At 49.1% G+C, this 18,804-nt stretch overlaps 2 protein-coding genes across 2 annotated transcripts in view; both read right to left on the reverse strand.

Annotated features, from left to right (window-relative positions):
* Positions 1-1,498: 1,498 nt before the first annotated feature.
* LOC137458801 (AF4/FMR2 family member 1-like) lies at positions 1,499-6,971 on the reverse strand. The gene is made up of 9 exons (XM_068170070.1): positions 6,894-6,971; positions 6,214-6,296; positions 5,776-5,839; positions 4,679-4,815; positions 3,413-3,484; positions 3,038-3,131; positions 2,892-2,935; positions 2,214-2,359; positions 1,499-1,737 (listed from the first exon to the last, which is right to left on the reverse strand). The coding sequence occupies exons 1-9, from the start codon at positions 6,951-6,953 to the stop codon at positions 1,616-1,618; spliced, it is 822 nt and encodes a 273-aa protein (XP_068026171.1). The 5' UTR covers positions 6,954-6,971; the 3' UTR covers positions 1,499-1,615.
* A 374-nt stretch (positions 6,972-7,345) lies between these two features.
* The window catches only part of LOC137458805 (muscle M-line assembly protein unc-89-like), a 42,957-nt gene continuing 31,498 nt past the window's right edge, over positions 7,346-18,804 (reverse strand). Inside the window, exons 25-40 of the mRNA XM_068170075.1 lie at positions 17,664-17,718; positions 17,494-17,546; positions 16,773-16,827; positions 16,604-16,650; positions 15,938-16,067; positions 14,495-14,649; positions 12,909-12,963; positions 12,739-12,791; positions 12,018-12,072; positions 11,849-11,895; positions 11,183-11,312; positions 9,740-9,894; positions 9,284-9,413; positions 8,545-8,642; positions 8,089-8,218; positions 7,346-7,447 (exon numbers count right to left, since the gene is read on the reverse strand). Coding sequence (XP_068026176.1) covers positions 7,346-7,447; positions 8,089-8,218; positions 8,545-8,642; positions 9,284-9,413; positions 9,740-9,894; positions 11,183-11,312; positions 11,849-11,895; positions 12,018-12,072; positions 12,739-12,791; positions 12,909-12,963; positions 14,495-14,649; positions 15,938-16,067; positions 16,604-16,650; positions 16,773-16,827; positions 17,494-17,546; positions 17,664-17,718 — 1,450 coding nt within the window. The remainder of the gene's footprint in view (positions 7,448-8,088; positions 8,219-8,544; positions 8,643-9,283; positions 9,414-9,739; positions 9,895-11,182; positions 11,313-11,848; positions 11,896-12,017; positions 12,073-12,738; positions 12,792-12,908; positions 12,964-14,494; positions 14,650-15,937; positions 16,068-16,603; positions 16,651-16,772; positions 16,828-17,493; positions 17,547-17,663; positions 17,719-18,804) is intronic.

The raw sequence follows: 18,804 nt of genomic DNA on the forward strand, positions 1-18,804 counted from the left end.
CTTACCCAAGCCCCTAAGTGAAAAGGTAGTGACCAGTGGAGCGTCCCATGCTACGGGTGGCTTAGAAGCAAAGAGGGCCAATTCAGAGACACCTTCCACTAATAACCAAGGAGATGTTAGAAAATGAAGTGTTCACAGAAAGGTCTCAGTCTGCACTTCATGCCAAGATGGCACAAAACAGATCTTGAGAACTCTGATGGGGTAGAGAACACATACAGAAATGTGTATGGCGGTATATCCAAAGCCCCTCCCCCCAACCCGGATGTTTTCTGTGATTAACTCAGAATCACTAAGAGTTGAGACAGGGGAAAGGAAAGTTTGCCTCTGGGTAGGAGTCAGGCTGCCGTGAATAGGAACTTGCAAACTGACTGATGCGCTCAGAAAGTGCAACTTGCCACATCTCACAGACTCATTTCACAACAAAACGTGCAAATTGGAATGCTCAAAGTGGACGTTTGCAGAAGGGAGCGAATCCAATCAGGTTTTCAGTGCTTGGAAAGCAGCTGTTCTCAAGATACTAAGAGCAGAGGAAGCTCTGCCCTAACTGAGAGCTGTGCTCCTGATGGGGGTAGTGCTCCTGCACACTCCCACACCACTGGGCCTTGGAGAGAGGTGCAGCCTGCAAGCATCACAAATACAAGTGTGGAACAGGAGTTCAGGGGCAGAAGTGCCATGTCCCTATGACTGTCCAGCCCGGATTCACTGTATCCTGTATCCCAAGCTGCAGGCAAGAGCTGCTCTTCCTCCTTTGGACAGAAATAACTCTTTAGCTGTACATAAAAGGTAAGATCAGCTCGCTACTCCAAAGTAGCTGAACACAGCAAATCCAACCAAAACTGTTCTTGAAGTATTGATTTCAAACAGACTTTGGAAATGTAACAGGTCCATGAGAAAGGATTTGCTAAGGTGCAAAGCATGGATGGTTTCTGTTTTCTCAGGCCTGTAGATATCACCAGTTCCTGAGCACTACTATGACCTTCCCTGCAACCACACAATCACGCAATCAGAGTGAAAGGAATTTGCCTTTCTGTTTTCCTCACTGTCAGTACTGATGCAAGGGGTCATTCACTGGAATCACATGGATGAGCTGCACAAGCCCATTCAGGGCAATTTGTGTCCAAGGTAATACTGTCACAGTATCACAGTATCGCCAAGGTTAGAAGAGACCTCAAGGATCATCGAGTCCAACCTGTTATGAGAGACCTCATGACTAGACCACGGCACCAGGTGCCACATCCAATCCCCTCTTGAACACCTCGAGGGATGGTGACTCCACCACCTCCCTGGGCAGCCCATTCCAATGACTAATGACTCTCTTGGTGAAGAACTTTCTCCTCACCTCGAGTCTAAACCTCCCCTGGCACAGCTTGGTAATTTTTCCACTTACTTTTAGTTTTGCTTCCTAAACTGCAATACGCAGTGCACGTGTCGTATTACACGCTCATCAAATTCAAACAAGTTACAGCTTCCTATAAACATACTAAAAAGAATTCTTTACTAAAACACTACAAATAGTTTGCTATATAAAACTACTAAAAACAGCTCCTTATAAAAGCACATCCAGTGCCTCCCCAGGTCCGGCTCTGGAGGATGTTTCTTCCATCACCCAGGCCAGTCAGGGTGTATTTGTCTCCTGTCTCAGCCACTGTAAAGCCCGTCTAGCGTAGTGGACCAGCTCCCTCACGCTGCTGTTCAGAGCCAGACTGCCTGCCGCTGCGCTGAGTTCAGCAAAAAGCTCTGCAAAAGGGACAGGCAGAGAGAAAAGAGTTGGTGGGTTTCACACAACAGGCACATCTGAGAGACAAGGGGAGGACAAGGAAGGACAACAGCAGCACGCTGTCACTTGGCCAGCAAGGAGCCCAGTTCAAGTGCTGCTCAGCTCCTCCATTAAAGAGAGAGAAGCCAGCTTCACTCTTTGCAAGACAAAAGTACCTGGATGTCTGACAAACAAACTAAACCCACAGGGTGCAGTGCAGAAGGCTGATCTTCCCAGAAGGGGCACCAACTCCAAAGAGGGAAGTGCCCCAAAGGGAAAAACAAACACCAACCCCCCTCAGGCTTCTTCCTGTGTTACCATGAAGCCAGGTGACTTGTTTCCTGCACTTGATACCCTCATCCCTTAGCTCGCAGACATGAGGATGCCAGGACAGCCTTTCCATTGAGACACACACAGCATGCAGGAGAGAAAGGCTGGAGGACCAAGGCTTACTTACCCTTGTTCTTCCTGGCCAGGACTTCAGCCTCTTCCCAGATATCACAGGTAGAGAAGATACTGGAAGTGACCTCAACATAGGAAGAGGTGATGAGGGGTACATGAGTGGGAACTGAGACTGCTGATTCATTCCTGGTGGCACTGGAGCTGACAAAAGAAAAGGTGAGACTGGGGATCAGAATGGGCCACCCATCCACCACACCACTGCAGGCAGCCTCATTGTAGTCACTGGCAAGAGAGGGCTTCTACCAAGGCTCCTGGGAGACTATGAAATGGACTGCACCATGTAAGGGGACAGAGGCCTTGGAGATGGGGATGGTACCCCAGGAAGCGTCAGGGGATCTTTAACAGAATACAGATGACAACAGCAGGGGCCCTGACACAGCACAGGCACCGTGTCATCTTCACTCCGCTCCTCCTGTGTTTGTGGTGGAGAACTGCTCTGCTTGATAGATACATCCTGGACCTAGTGACAAAAAACGCCCAACAATCTTTTCCAACAAGGAAATACAGGAAAGAGAGAGCAGAAGCATCCTCATGTCCCATAACACTGTGATGTCAGTGGCAAGAAAAGAGCGAGCGGGGAAGCACTCCCGGATGCGGCCTGCAACTCCCACAGCTCCTCTTTTCACTCACACCCACACGGGCACTTTACAAGGTCTGTAGTTTGAAACCTTACCTTGCAGCACTGGCAGAAGGTGCTCGTGTTGCTCTGGAAGAACTCTGCAGCAAGGAACAGAACTCTTGTTAGCTCTGGGCACTTCTGCCACCATCAGTTCCTCCTGCAGCCATCCAGCTGGCAGCTCAGGAACAGCCCTGCCCTACCTCGAAGTGGTGACTCAGGATCCCGCAATACTTCATTGCTGTGTCCCTTTTGTGCTGCAGCATGGCCATGTGCAGGAGAGACTGGCAGCGCATGCTGTGGACAGAAACACAGCCAAGCCTCAGCCTTCAGGCTCAGCACTACTCAGCCTCGTGGGACAGAGGCAGGCGCACATCAGCTGTGCTGCACAGCCCAGAAAGCTCAGGTTTCCCCTCCTGCTGCTCCTCATCGCAGAAAAAGGCTCTGGGAAATAAATCCCAAGGGAGGAAAACGCAAAACCGAAACCAAAGGAGGAAGGGCCATGCCTGCTCTTTCACATAAAGAGGTGCCCAGCCTCTTAGAGGTGCCCCAGGCTGAGTGAGCCCCCAGGTACGTACCACAACAGCAGAAGGATTTCTTCATGTGGAGTTGGTGAGGAGTCCACAAAGGATTTCATCGTTGTGATTAATCTAAGGAAAGGAAACAAACAGAATCTTGTCAGCCACCAATGCTCTCAAGTCTCACTGTCTATGAGATGTCCATATCTCACAAGCCAGGAGACCTGCCCTGAGTCCTGGCACCGAGCAATCTCTGTCATCTTGAGCAGAGGACTGTGTCTCTCAATGCCATCTTTTCCATGCAGTGGGGACAGATGGGGCCCCTGCGTGACTCACTCTCCTCAGGCCCAGTCAGCATGGGTTTAGGACAGGCAGGTCCTGCTTGACTAACCTGGTCTCCTTCCATCACAAGGTGACCTTCTTAGGGGATGAGGGGAAGGCCATGCATGTGTCTGCCTGCACTTCAGTAAAGCTTTTGACACAGTCCCAAGGCATTCTGCTGCACAAACTGGCTGCTCATGGCCTGGACGGGCATGCACTCTGCTGGATGCAACACTGGCTGGATGACTGGGCCCCGAGAGTGGTGGCAATGGAATTCAATGCAGTTGGTGGCTAGGCACAAGTGCTGTGCCCCAGGGCTCAGCACTGGGTCCAGCTCTCTTTGATATCTCTATCAAGGATCTGGATGAGGAGATTGAGTGCACCCTCAAGAAGTTTGCAGACGACACTGCCACATCTCATCGGAGCATGAGTGTTGTTCTGCTTGAGGGGAGGAAGCGCTGCAGAGGGACCTGGACAGCATGAATCAATGGACTGAGGACAGTTGTATGAGACTGAACAAGGCCAAGTGCCAGGTCCTGCACTAGGCTGACAATAACCCCATGAGAGACTCTTTTCAGTGGTGCCCAGTGACAGGACAAGGAGCAAGGGGCACAAACTAGAACACAGGAAGTTCCACCTAAACCCAAGGAAAATCTTCTTTGCTGTGAGGGTGCCAGAGCCCTGGAGCAGGCTACCCAGAGAGGCTGCAGAGTCTCCTTCTCTGCAGAGACTCCAAAGCCCTCCTGGACATGGTGATGCTGCACAACCTGTTCTGAATGATCCTGCTTTGGTGATCTCCAGAGGCCCCTTCTGAGCCCCACCATACTGGGATTCTCTCACTGCTTCTGGTTCCTCTTGAGAGTCTGTCTGTCTCATGCTTGTATAGCAACCTGAACTCTACTCCATGGTGGGAATCTGGAACCACCCAGTTGCAAAACTAGCAATGTGACTGACCCTTCCCCTCTCAGCATGCTGCCTAACCACCAGGCTTTGAAAACTACTTACCTGATGAGCTCTATAGTATCTCTGAAGATGTGGGAAGCTGATCTGGGTGGTGGTGCATCCCATTCCAAGCCCATCCCGTATTCAGCAAAGCAAAGGGCAGCATCCAGGTACTGAATGCCCTTGCCAATGAAGTGGGGCTGTTGGGAACAAAATGAGCATATTTTGACTCCCATAAGAACTGCTTCTCTTACTTGTGCTTGAAGATCTTTTGCCTCCCTTGCTAGGCAGGAGTTGAAGAACGTTGAGGAAAGTCAGGCCCAGAAGTCCAACCATTATCTAACTCCAGCAAGCCAAGTGCCCAACCATGTCCCAAATCTCTGTGTCTTTTAAACAGCTCTGGTAGCGGGGATTCCACCACCTCCCGGGAGAACTTCTGCCACTGCTGGAGAATCCTTTCAGTGGAGAAGTTTCTTCTAATACCCAGCCTAAACTTCTCCTGGGGCAACCTGAGCAGGTGGGCCATTTCCTCTCCTCCTAGCAGCTGGTGCAAGGGAGGAGAATCTCTCTTCCTCTTGCTCAGTCTTTTCCTTCAGGATGTTTCTCTCTGGTCCTGGAAACCTGCCTTGTGAATGGCAGATGGAGCTTTCCCACTGCAGTATTCCCTCACTTCAATTCACAGATAAGTGGCAAGCAGCAAATCTCCATTATCTGACTTGGCAAATAAAAAAATGTATGTTCATTCATACATGCTGTTTAACTGCATGGGGTGGAGAAAGTCATTTCCACCTGCAAAGGCCACTTCCAAGTCTTGTCCACCAGCAACACCATTAGCCTCAGGGCCCTGACATTTCAGAGGGAACTGTCTTAAAACTGACTGCCCCGTCTCTCTGACAAGGACTTTGAGACAGCTCTGCAAAGACAACAGGCCTGCTAACCATGGACAGCATCCATTCTGAGTGCCCTTGCCTTGCCATGTTCTCTAGATGTGTTTGTCAAAAAGGGAAATGTCTGAACAGTTGGCAAATGAAGCCAGGCTCCTGACACGGGAGCTGAAGTATGGCAGTGACCTCACCCAGATGCTCTTCTTCACATGCACACACGGAGCGGGTCCAAATGCAAGAGCTGGTTGCCATTTCCAGCACAGGGCCAAGACTTACCATGGCATCAGCTTTGCCCTTCAGCCTCTTGACCTCTTCTTGGTAGTATTTTACTTGCTGCTTCCTGAATTGGAGACACAGAGAAGTAAAATAGGAAAGGGATAAAGAGAGTGCAATAATGATCAGAAAAACTCCCTCCCCAGGTCTCCTGTAGTAGCCCCTTTCAGACCCTGGAAGGCTGCACACAAGGTCTCTGCAGAGCCTTCTCTTCTCCAGGCTTAACTCTCAGCCTGACTTCTCAGGAGAGGTGCTTCAGCTCTCACATCATCTTTGTGGTCCGCCTCTGCCAATGCCCAGAGAGCATACAGCACCTCTCAGACAGCTCTCTTTCCTCCCCAGAAGGTACTCCTTAAGAAGCAGAAGCCAGGCTGGCTGCAGGGCCAGCCTTGCCTGGCATGTTCAGAAAGTGCAGATAAGGAATGGGAAACGAAAACTTACTTTGCAGCCTTGAGGTGAGGCCTTGACAGCCTGGAGCTACATTCTGGCACTGGGAAACACTTTGTGACATACCCTGTGGAACCCTGAAAAATCACAGAGCAGAGATAAAGCTGCTTAGAGGCATCACCCCTGAAATAATTTCAAATCCTGGCTTTCCAAAATATCCAAAATTTCAAGACAAGATATTTAATTGGGCCCACAAGGATGATTAGAGGGCTGGAGCACTACTCCTGTGAGGACAGACTGATGGATTTGGAACAGAAAGCTTCACAATCATTTGCTACAAGCCAAGACACTGGAAAGGAAACTGTAAAAGAAACTGTGCAAGAAACAGCACTTCTGACTCAGTGCTACTGACAGCACACCTGCTGGTGGCCAAAACATTTCAGGACTTTTGCTCTACGGAAAACCATGGTTTCAAGACACGACCCTAGAAAATGCTTAAAAACACCAGAGCATTTCTTAGACAGCTGACAGGGCTTTCTGCTGGGCAGGTGCCATGTAACCAACATGAAGCATCTGTGGACACTTTGGACACATATTCCCATTACATGTATGGTTAGGCCTTTAAAGGAGGAGCATCCTGAGTCCATTCCAATCGGGGAAGCAGAAATGAGCTCTCCAAAGGGACCTTTCAAACAACACCTTGGTCCTGCTACAAACCCAGCTCCACCTCTCACCTTCCTCTTTTCAAGAGACTTGTCAGAAGGGATTTTTGGTGTTACCATCGAGGGCTGCATCTGTGCACTGGGGTGTTGCTTGGCCTCTCCCATCTCCTGCTGACTGCTTTTTGCAGGGATCTGAGGGCCACTAGAGAGTGAAAGGAGAAAAGAAGGGAAGTGTTGGAGAAGTACAACTCTGATTCACAGGCAAACATCAGCATCCCAGCCACATTCTTTTCTAACTGGATCCTCAGTGTCCCTTCCAACCCAAACCATTCTTTCATCCTTCTTCGAGGAAATGCTAAATGCTGCAGCAGCTGAGGGAGCAAACAGCATCAGCATGACCTCCTGACCTTTCCCTTTAATCAGGCCCTGCTCAATTAAGGAAACAGCAACGATCACCAGATGAAAATTGATGGACTACCAGTTACTCAGTTCAATACCCTTTCTGCCATCCCACTGCTCTGTACTCACTTCCGTTCACTGGAGAGGTTGGTAGCTGCACACCCCACTGATATCTCTTCTTTTTCTGACTTGAGTTTCTTCCTAGCAGCCTCCCCCTCCTTTTCCCTCTAGCATGAAGAATATAAAGGAAAAGAAATAACTGCTCATGTTTTGAAAGCTCACATGAAGTATTGATCTGCAGAGCTGTATTTTATGGCATCTGGGCAAAGACAAGAATGTGGAACCAACACGGAGGAAATTCGGGGATCAGTGGGTGCAGATGTCTGGGTCACTGACCAGCATCCTAGCATCACATTTTATCTCCTTTTGCTTGGAGAGATGAATCCTTTTGTACTGGTGGGGATGGAACTGCTAAACCTCTTGTTGCTAAAATTACCTGAAGTCAGGGGATGGAAAGATTTGCACTCATAGCAGGGTTAAATCACTCAGGCTGCCCACAGGAGATGAGGTTTTGGTTTTCTTAAGCAGAATTTGATACAGGTAATATTTTACACAGTCACCTCAAATCACAGCCCTTGTCTGCCAGAGGAACAGCTGACAGGGCTTTCCATCTGCATGGTAGGTGCCCTGACGCCGACATTAAGCACCTGTGGACACTTTGGACACATACTCCCTTTTCATGTTTCATGAGGCCTTTAAAGGAGGAGCATTCTGAGTCCACTCCAACCTGGGAAGCAAAAACGAGCTCTCCAAAGGGGCATTTGAAACAACACTTCGGTCCAGCTACAAACCCAGCTCCACCTCTCACCTTCCTCTTTTCAAGAGGCTTGCCAGAAGGGTGTTTTGGTGTCACCTTCAAGGGCTGCCTCTGTGCACTGGGGTGTTGCTTGGCCTCTCCCATCTCCTTCTGATTGCTTTTTACAGGGACCTGAGGGCCACTAGAGAGTGAGAGGAGAAAAGAAGGGAAGTGTTGGAGAAGTACACATCTGATTCACAGACAAACTCCAGCATCCCAGCTGCATTCATTTGTAACTGGATCCTCAGTGTCCCTTCCAACCCAAACCATTCTCTCATCCTTCTTCGAGGAAATGCTAAATGCTGCAGCAGCTGAGGGAGCAAACAGCATCAGCATGACCTCCTGACCTTTCCCTTTCATCAGGCCCTGCTCAATTAAGGAAACAGCAACGATCACCAGATGAAAATTGATGGACTTCCAGCTACTCAGTTCAATACCCTTTCTGCCATCCCACTGCTCTGTACTCACTTCCGTTCACTGGAGAGGTTGGTAGCTGCACACCCCACTGATATCTCTTCTTTTTCTGACTTGAGTTTCTTCCTAGCAGCCTCCCCCTCCTTTTCCCTCTAGCATGAAGAATATAAAGGAAAAGAAATAACTGCTCATGTTTTGAAAGCTCACATGAAGTATTGATCTGCAGAGCTGTATTTTATGGCATCTGGGCAAAGACAAGAATGTGGAACCAACACGGAGGAAATTCGGGGATCAGTGGGTGCAGATGTCTGGGTCACTGACCAGCATCCTAGCATCACATTTTATCTCCTTTTGCTTGGAGAGATGAATCCTTTTGTACTGGTGGGGATGGAACTGCTAAACCTCTTGTTGCTAAAACTACCTGAAGTCATGGGATGGAAAGATTTGCACTCATAGCAGGGCTCGATCACTCAGGCTGCCCACAGGAGATGAGGTTTTGGTTTTCTTAAGCAGAATTTGATACAGGTAATATTTTACACAGTCACCTCAAATCACAGCCCTTGTCTGCCAGAGGAACAGCTGACAGGGCTTTCCATCTGCATGGTAGGTGCCCTGACGCCGACATTAAGCACCTGTGGACACTTTGGACACATACTCCCTTTTCATGTTTCATGAGGCCTTTAAAGGAGGAGCATCCTGAGTCCACTCCAACCTGGGAAGCAAAAACGAGCTCTCCAAAGGGGCATTTGAAACAACACTTCGGTCCAGCTACAAACCCAGCTCCACCTCTCACCTTCCTCTTTTCAAAAGGCTTGCCAGAAGGGTTTTTTGGTGTCACCTTCAAGGGCTGCCTCTGTGCACTGGGGTGTTGCTTGGCCTCTCCCATCTCCTTCTGATTCCTTTTTGCAGGGACCTGACAGCCACTAGAGAGTGAGAAGAGAAAAGAAGGGAAGTGTTGGAGAAGTACACCTCTGATTCACAGGCAAACTCCAGCATCCCAGCTGCATTCATTTGTAACTGGATCCTCAGGGTCCCTTCCAACCCAAACCATTCTCTCATCCTTCTTCGAGGAAATGCTAAATGTTGAAGCAGCTGAGGGAGCAAACAGCACCAGCATGAACTCCTCACCTTTCCCTTTCATCAGGCCCTCCTCAGTTAAGATAACACCAATGATTCCCAGGTGAAAATTGATGGGCATCCAGTTACTCAGTTCAATAGCCTTTCTGCCATCCCAATGCTCTGTACTCACTTCCGTTCACTGGAGAGGTTGGTAGCTGCACACACCACTGATATCTCTTCTTTTTCTGAACACTCCCGTTTTTGGGAGGTGCTGGGAGCTGCTCCCACCAATGATATTTTCACTTTTTCTAACTTCTCTTCCATCCTTTCAGCCTCCATTATCCTCTAGCATGAAGAATAAAAAGGAAAAAACTGCTCAGGTTTGAAAGCTCACATGAATGCTGATCTGCACAGCTGTATTTGATGGCTTCTGCTTAAAGACAAGAGAGTGGAACCAACAAAGTGGAAACTCGGAGCACAGTGGGTGCAGATGTCTGGCTCACTGACCACCATCCTACCATGACATTTTATCTCCTTTTGCTTGGAGAGATGAATTCTTTTGTACTGGTGGGGATGGAACTGCTAAACCTCTTGTTGCTAAAACCACCTGAAGTCAGGGGATGGAAAAATTTGCACTCACTCCAGGGTTACATCACCCAGGTTCCCCAGAGGAGCAGGGATTTGGGTTTTCTCAAGCAGAGTTTGATACAGGTGACATTTTACACAGTCACCTCAAATCACAGCCCTTGTCTGCCAGAGGAACAGGCACCAGGAAGGCAGAGTGGTAATAAACGACAACTTCAATTGCACTCCACAGATCTGGCAGCACAAAGTGTGCAAATCACCAGCTCACCTGATCAGAAAGCTTCACAATCATTTGCTACAAGCCAAGACACTGGAAAGGAAACTGTAAAAGAAACTGTGCAAGAAACAGCACTTCTCAGTGCGTCCTACTGACAGCACACCTGCTGGTGGCCAAAACATTCCAGGACTTTTGTTCTATGGGACACCATGGTTTCAAGACAAGACAGTATAAAATGCTGAAAAACACCAAGGCATTTCTTAGACAGCTGACAGGACTTTCCAGCTGCTCCACAGGTGCCCTGTGTCCAGCATGAAGCATTTGTGGACACTTTTGTGGCCTTCCAGTATCTGAAGGGGGCCTACAGGAAGGCTGGGGAAGGACTTCTCAGGATCTCAGGTAGTGATAGGACTAGGGGGAATGGAATGAAGCTGGAGGTGGGGAGATTCAGGCTAGGTGTGAGGAGGAGGTTCTTCACCATGAGAGTGGTGAAACCCTGGAATGGGTTGTCCAGGGAGGTGGTCGAGGCCCCATCCCTGGAGGTGTTTCAGACCAGGCTGGATGAGGCTCTGTCCAGCCTGATCTAGTGTGGGATGTCCCTGCCCACGGCAGGGGGGTTGGAACTAGGTGATCCTTGTGGTCCCTTCCAACCCTGAATGATACTATGGATACTATGGATACTTTGGATACACATTCACTTTTGATGTTTCAGGAGGCCTTTAAAGGAGGAGCATCCTGAGCCCACTCAAAACTGGGAAGCAGAAATGAGCTCTCTAAAGGACATTTCAAACAACACTTTGGTCTTGCTACAAACCCAGCTCCACCTCTCACCTTCAACAATTGAAGAGGCTTGCCACAAGTGATTTTTCGTGTCACTTTCCAGGGTGAATTCTGTGCACAGGGGTGGAGCTTGACCTCTCCCATCTCCTGCTGATTGCCTTCTTCAAGGAGCTGAGGGCCACTACAAAGTGAGAGGAGAAAAGAAGGGAAGAGTTTTGGTCTCTTCCCCCAGGCAACCAGCACCAGAACAAGGGGACACAGTCTCAACTGCACCAGGGGCAGTTTAGGCTCGAGGTGAGGAGAAAGTTCTTCACCGAGAGAGTCATTAGTCATTGGAATGGGCTGCCCAGGGAGGTGGTGGAGTCACCATCCCTTGAGGTGTTCAAGAGGGGATTGGACGTGGCACTTGGTGCCATGGTCTAGTCATGGGTCTGCGGTGACAGGTTGGTCTCGATGATCCTCGAGGTCTCTTCTAACCTTGGCGATACTGTGACACTGTGATACTGTGAGTTGGAGAAGTGCACCTCTGATTCACAGGCAAAATCCAGCCTCCCAGCCTCATTCTCTTCTAATTGGAACTTTCCATGCCAGCCCCAAAAACTAAAGGAGTATAAAGCAACTCGAGAGAAACTGGCAGCCCTTACTCACCCACCCCACATACAGAAAACAGTTTCATCTTCCTCCTGATTTGGTCTAGCCCGAAGTTTGGGAACATACCTGTGCCATGGACCAGCAAGCGAGCATGGTGGCTTTTCAACTACCTGCTTTGGGCACAGAAACAAAGGGGAGAGGGGGAGGAAAGGTTAGCTGAAGGATCTCAGCACAACAGAAGCAGGTGTTTAAAGGCAGGTCTGTGGGCCTAGCATACAAAATAGCTCCAACTAACTTGGTCATCATGGCCGCCTTCACTGTCTCTGAGCTGCAGGTCCTCCTCCAGCATTCTGAAAGACAACCAGAAGACAAGGATCAGCCAAGGCAGGCACAGTTTCAGGCAGCAGACCTTCACAAAGAATTGGTGAATGCTGTCCAAGAAAAAACAAACCTCCCACATCTTTTTTGACCATTCCCCACACTCTGGCTGCTAACCCCTCTCACTGCCTGACAGAACCACAACATGCCAAAACCAACAAATTTGAAAATAGCTCCTGTTTAAAGAACAAAATTCTGCTTGAACTTTGGTCCAAGACTGTAGAAGGAAGAGGGCCCCAGGCAGCCTGGTTAATATGCAAACATCACAGACCCTGACCTGATTCAGAGCCAAGGAATCCCCCCTAATGCATCCTCATCCTTCCCACTCCCAGCTTAATGCTGAGGCACTTGGGAGAGCAGACAGCAATAGCATTAACTCCTGACCTTCCCTTTCATCACATCTTGATCCATTAAGAAAACACCAATGATCACCAGGTGAACATTGATGGACATCCAGTTACTTGGTTCAATAGCCACTGCAGAGAACTCAAGGAGATTTTCCACAGCAGCTACCGGCACCTAGAAACCAAAGGCTGCTGCTACAAGAGAAACTAGCAGCCCCGACTCACCCACCCCACATACAGAAAAGAGTTTGGGTTTCCTCCTGATTTGGTCTAAACAGAAGTTTGAGAACAAACCTGTGGCTTGGAGCAGCAAGCAATGTTGGTGGCTTTTCAACAACCTCATCTGGCTACAAAAACAAAGAGGAGAAAGGGAGCAAATGGTTAGCTGAAGGATGCCAGCACAACAGAACAAGGTGTTTCAAGGCAGATCTGTCGGAACAGTGTAAAAACTGTCTGCAACTCACTTGGTCTTCGCTGCTCTCTTCGCTGTCACTTAGGTGCACCTCCTTGCCAATCATACTGAAAGACAACCAGAAGACAGGCATCAGCCAAGGCAGGCTCATTTTCAGGCAGCAGACCTTGACAAAGAATTGGTGGATGCTGTCCCCACAACAAACCACACTCCCACATCCTTTTTGACCAGTCCTCACGCTCTGACTGCTAACCCCTCTCATTACCTGATTGAAACACAAAATGCCAAAGACAACCCAGGGCTGCCTGGGCGCTTCCCACTTGTCTCAACACACTTTCCAATGAGCTCAGTACCACCACCTATAACCACCCAAGACCGCAAGAGCAGTGCTGCTCTGCCAGGGTCACCTTAGGACACCAAGGAATCCAACCAGGGCTACCTATAAACAAACACAGCCAATCAAGTTTAGGCTCACCAAGTGAGACAAGCACCAAGACAGCCAATCAAGTTTAAGCTAGCATACCAACCACGCCCATCAACATTTACCTAGCACATCAACACAGCCAATCAATGTTACCCTGGCACACCAACACAGCCCATCAATGTTAAGCTAGCACACCAACACAGCCCATCAATGTTAACCTAGCACACCAACACAGCCCATCAAGGTTAACAACAGGTTAGGGAAGTACAGTGGAATGAAAGCTGCAAGAATCATTGACTGGAGTTGTGTTTCCCTTACATGTACGAGAACAGCTGATCAAACAAACAGCTGACAATCTGACCTGACTCAGAGCCAATGAATCCCCCCTAATGCATCCTGATCCTTCCCACTCCCAAAGCCACAACAGGCCTAAAAGGGGGGCTCAGCTTCAATGACAAAGAGGGAGGAAACATCTCCACAATGCAAGCTCTTCCATTATTACCACACCTGAAAGACCCATTCACACAGCTCCATGTCAGTCCCTGCCTCTCAGCTGCGAGTAGCCAAGAGCACAGCAAAGCTCTCTGCACAAAACCAGTTTCCTCCTACTGTCTCCTCAAGGAACCTCAGTGCTCCAGACCACTCCAAGCCACTAACTCCCACCAAGCCACGAGCAAGAACTGAATGCAGTAGCCCATGACTGACACACGAGCCTCCTCTCTTGCAGCACTGGCCTCTTGAGGACACATGAAGATGTGCTCTAGGAAGCACTAGCTCCAGCAAAGGCCTAGCCAAAATGCTGGCAATGCACTGCTGTGAGATTATGGGGTCATATGTTTCGGCACATCTGCCAGAAGCACTCTTGCCAGTCCTGCAAGTCTTGGAAGACAGCTTGGATGAGGAAGCCACCTTGGATGAGGCCTTGAGAATGTTGGGCCAGATGGAGGGGTACCCCTGTCTATAGCAGCATCTTGACAACTACATGATCTTCAGGGTCCCTTCCAACTCAAACCATTCTCTCATCCTTCCTACTAGGAAATGCTAAATGTTGAAGCAGCTGAGGGAGCAGACAGCATCAGCATGAACTCCTCACCTTTCCCTTTCATCAGGCCCTCCTCAGTTAAGATAACACCAATGATTCCCAGGTGAAAATTGATGGGCATCCAGTTACTCAGTTCAATAGCCTTTCTGCCATCCCAATGCTCTGTACTCACTTCCGTTCACTGGAGAGGTTGGTAGCTGCACACCCCACTGATATCTCTTCTTTTTCTGAACACATCTGTTTTTGGGAGGTGCTGGGAGCTGCTCCCACCAAGGACATTTTCTCTTTTTCTACCTTCTCTGCCATCCTTTCAGCCTCCATTATCCTCTAGCATGAAGAATGAAAAGGAAAAAACTGCTCAGGTTTGAAAGCTCACATGAATGCTGATCTGCACAGCTGTATTTGATGGCTTCTGCTTAAAGACAAGAGAGTGGAACCAACAAAGTGGAAACTCGGAGCACAGTGGGTGCAGACGTCCGGCTCACTGACCACCATCCTACCATGACATTTTATCTCCTTTTGCTTGGAGAGATGAATTCTTTTGTACTGGTGGGGATGGAACTGCTAAACCTCTTGTTGCTAAAACCACCTGAAGTCAGGGGATGGAAAAATTTGCACTCACTCCAGGGTTACATCACCCAGGTTCCCCAGAGGAGCAGGGATTTGGGTTTTCTCAAGCAGAGTTTGATACAGGTGACATTTTACACAGTCACCTCAAATCACAGCCCTTGTCTGCCAGAGGAACAGGCACCAGGAAGGCAGAGTGGTAATAAACGACAACTTCAATTGCACTCCACAGATCTGGCAGCACAAAGTGTGCAAATCACCAGCTCACCTGATCAGAAAGCTTCACAATCATTTGCTACAAGCCAAGACACTGGAAAGGAAACTGTAAAAGAAACTGTGCAAGAAACAGCACTTCTCAGTGCGTGCTACTGACAGCACACCTGCTGGTGGCCAAAACATTCCAGGACTTTTGTTCTATGGGACACCATGGTTTCAAGACAAGAGAGTAGAAGACACTTTAAAACACCAAGGCATTTCTTAGACAGCTGACAGGACTTTCCAGCTGCTCCACAGGTGCCCTGTGTCCAGCATGAAGCATTTGTGGACACTTTTGTGGCCTTCCAGTATCTGAAGGGGGCCTACAGGAAGGCTGGGGAAGGACTTCTCAGGATCTCAGGTAGTGATAGGACTAGGGGGAATGGAATGAAGCTGGAGGTGGGGAGATTCAGGCTAGATGTGAGGAGGAGGTTCTTCACCATGAGAGTGGTGAAACCCTGGAATGGGTTGTCCAGGGAGGTGGTCGAGGCCCCATCCCTGGAGGTGTTTCAGACCAGGCTGGATGAGGCTCTGTCCAGCCTGATCTAGTGTGGGATGTCCCTGCCCACGGCAGGGGGGTTGGAACTAGGTGATCCTTGTGGTCCCTTCCAACCCTGAATGATACTATGGATACTATGGATACTTTGGATACACATTCACTTTTGATGTTTCAGGAGGCCTTTAAAGGAGGAGCATCCTGAGCCCACTCAAAACTGGGAAGCAGAAATGAGCTCTCTAAAGGACATTTCAAACAACACTTTGGTCTTGCTACAAACCCAGCTCCACCTCTCACCTTCAACAATTGAAGAGGCTTGCCACAAGTGATTTTTCGTGTCACTTTCCAGGGTGAATTCTGTGCACAGGGGTGGAGCTTGACCTCTCCCATCTCCTGCTGATTGCCTTCTTCAAGGAGCTGAGGGCCACTACAAAGTGAGAGGAGAAAAGAAGGGAAGAGTTTTGGTCTCTTCCCCCAGGCAACCAGCACCAGAACAAGGGGACACAGTCTCAACTGCACCAGGGGCAGTTTAGGCTCGAGGTGAGGAGAAAGTTCTTCACCGAGAGAGTCATTAGTCATTGGAATGGGCTGCCCAGGGAGGTGGTGGAGTCACCATCCCTTGAGGTGTTCAAGAGGGGATTGGACGTGGCACTTGGTGCCATGGTCTAGTCATGGGTCTGCGGTGACAGGTTGGTCTCGATGATCCTCGAGGTCTCTTCTAACCTTGGCGATACTGTGACACTGTGATACTGTGAGTTGGAGAAGTGCACCTCTGATTCACAGGCAAAATCCAGCCTCCCAGCCTCATTCTCTTCTAATTGGAACTTTCCATGCCAGCCCCGAAAACTAAAGGAGTATAAAGCAACTCGAGAGAAACTGGCAGCCCTTACTCACCCACCCCACATACAGAAAACAGTTTGATCTTCCTCCTGATTTGGTCTAGCCCGAAGTTTGGGAACATACCTGTGCCATGGACCAGCAAGCGAGCATGGTGGCTTTTCAACTACCTGCTTTGGGCACAGAAACAAAGGGGAGAGGGGGAGGAAAGGTTAGCTGAAGGATCTCAGCACAACAGAAGCAGGTGTTTAAAGGCAGGTCTGTGGGCCTAGCATACAAAATAGCTCCAACTAACTTGGTCATCATGGCCATCCTCACTGTCTCTGAGCTGCAGGTCCTCCTCCAGCATTCTGAAAGACAACCAGAAGACAAGGATCAGCCAAGGCAGGCACAGTTTCAGGCAGCAGACCTTCACAAAGAATTGGTGAATGCTGTCCAAGAAAAAACAAACCTCCCACATCTTTTTTGACCATTCCCCACACTCTGGCTGCTAACCCCTCTCACTGCCTGACAGAACCACAACATGCCAAAACCAACAAATTTGAAAATAGCTCCTGTTTAAAGAACAAAATTCTGCTTGAACTTTGGTCCAAGACTGTAGAAGGAAGAGGGCCCCAGGCAGCCTGGTTAATATGCAAACATCACAGACCCTGACCTGATTCAGAGCCAAGGAATCCCCCCTAATGCATCCTCATCCTTCCCACTCCCAGCTTAATGCTGAGGCACTTGGGAGAGCAGACAGCAATAGCATTAACTCCTGACCTTCCCTTTCATCACATCTTGATCCATTAAGAAAACACCAATGATCACCAGGTGAACATTGATGGACACCCAGTTACTTGGTTCAATAGCCACTGCAGAGAACTCAAGGAGATTTTCCACAGCAGCTACCGGCACCTAGAAACCAAAGGCTGCTGCTGCAAGAGAAACTAGCAGCCCCGACTCACCCACCCCACATACAGAAAAGAGTTTGGGTTTCCTCCTGATTTGGTCTAAACAGAAGTTTGAGAACAAACCTGTGGCTTGGAGCAGCAAGCAATGTTGGTGGCTTTTCAACAACCTCATCTGGCTACAAAAACAAAGAGGAGAAAGGGAGCAAATGGTTAGCTGAAGGATGCCAGCACAACAGAACAAGGTGTTTCAAGGCAGATCTGTCGGAACAGTGTAAAAACTGTCTGCAACTCACTTGGTCTTCGCTGCCCTCTTCGCTGTCACTTAGGTGCACCTCCTTGCCAATCATACTGAAAGACAACCAGAAGACAGGCATCAGCCAAGGCAGGCTCATTTTCAGGCAGCAGACCTTGACAAAGAATTGGTGGATGCTGTCCCCACAACAAACCACACTCCCACATCCTTTTTGACCAGTCCTCATGCTCTGACTGCTAACCCCTCTCATTACCTGATTGAAACACAAAATGCCAAAGACAACCCAGGGCTGCCTGGGCGCTTCCCACTTGTCTCAACACACTTTCCAATGAGCTCAGTACCACCACCTATAACCACCCAAGACCGCAAGAGCAGTGCTGCTCTGCCAGGGTCACCTAGGACACCAAGGAATCCAACCAGGGCTACCTATAAACAAACACAGCCAGTCAAGTTTAGGCTCACCAAGTGAGACAAGCACCAAGACAGCCAATCAAGTTTAAGCTAGCATACCAACCACGCCCATCAACATTTACCTAGCACATCAACACAGCCAATCAACGTTACCCTGGCACACCAACACAGCCCATCAATGTTAACAACAGGTTAGGGAAGTACAGTGGAATGAAAGCTGCAAGAACCATTGACTGGAGTTGTGTTTCCCTTACATGTACGAGAACAGCTGATTAAACAAACAGCTGACAATCTGACCTGACTCAGAGCCAATGAATCCCCCCTAATGCATCCTGATCCTTCCCACTCCCAAAGCCACAACAGGCCTAAAAGGGGGGCTCAGCTTCAATGACAAAGAGGGAGGAAACATCTCCACAATGCAAGCTCTTCCATTATTACCACACCTGAAAGACCCATTCACACAGCTCCATGTCAGTCCCTGCCTCCCAGCTGCGAGTAGCCAAGAGCACAGCAAAGCTCTCTGCACAAAACCAGTTTCCTCCTACTGTCTCCTCAAGGAACCTCAGTGCTCCAGACCACTCCAAGCCACTAACTCCCACCAAGCCACGAGCAAGAACTGAATGCAGTAGCCCATGACTGACACACGAGCCTCCTCTCTTGCAGCACTGGCCTCTTGAGGACACATGAAGATGTGCTCTAGGAAGCACTAGCTCCAGCAAAGGCCTAGCCAAAATGCTGGCAATGCACTGCTGTGAGATTATGGGGTCATA

Source organism: Melanerpes formicivorus, unplaced genomic scaffold (assembly GCF_026170545.1).
Source record: "Melanerpes formicivorus ecotype bairdi unplaced genomic scaffold, bMelFor1.0.p_v2 SCAF_280, whole genome shotgun sequence".
NCBI lineage: Eukaryota > Metazoa > Chordata > Aves > Piciformes > Picidae > Melanerpes > Melanerpes formicivorus.

What these genes read in the sequence shown, in the direction of transcription:
- LOC137458801 (XM_068170070.1), bottom strand. Translation starts at nt 6,953, where the DNA reads ATGCAGCCCTCGATGGTAACACCAAAAATCCCTTCTGACAAGTCTCTT. An exon ending in AGTCTCTTGAAAAGAGGAAG is followed by an intron (nt 6,297 to 6,893) that starts GTGAGAGGTGGA and finishes GTGATTTTTCAG; the next exon opens with GGTTCCACAGGGTATGTCAC. An exon ending in CCTCACCTCAAGGCTGCAAA is followed by an intron (nt 5,840 to 6,213) that starts GTAAGTTTTCGT and finishes TCTCCAATTCAG; the next exon opens with GAAGCAGCAAGTAAAATACT.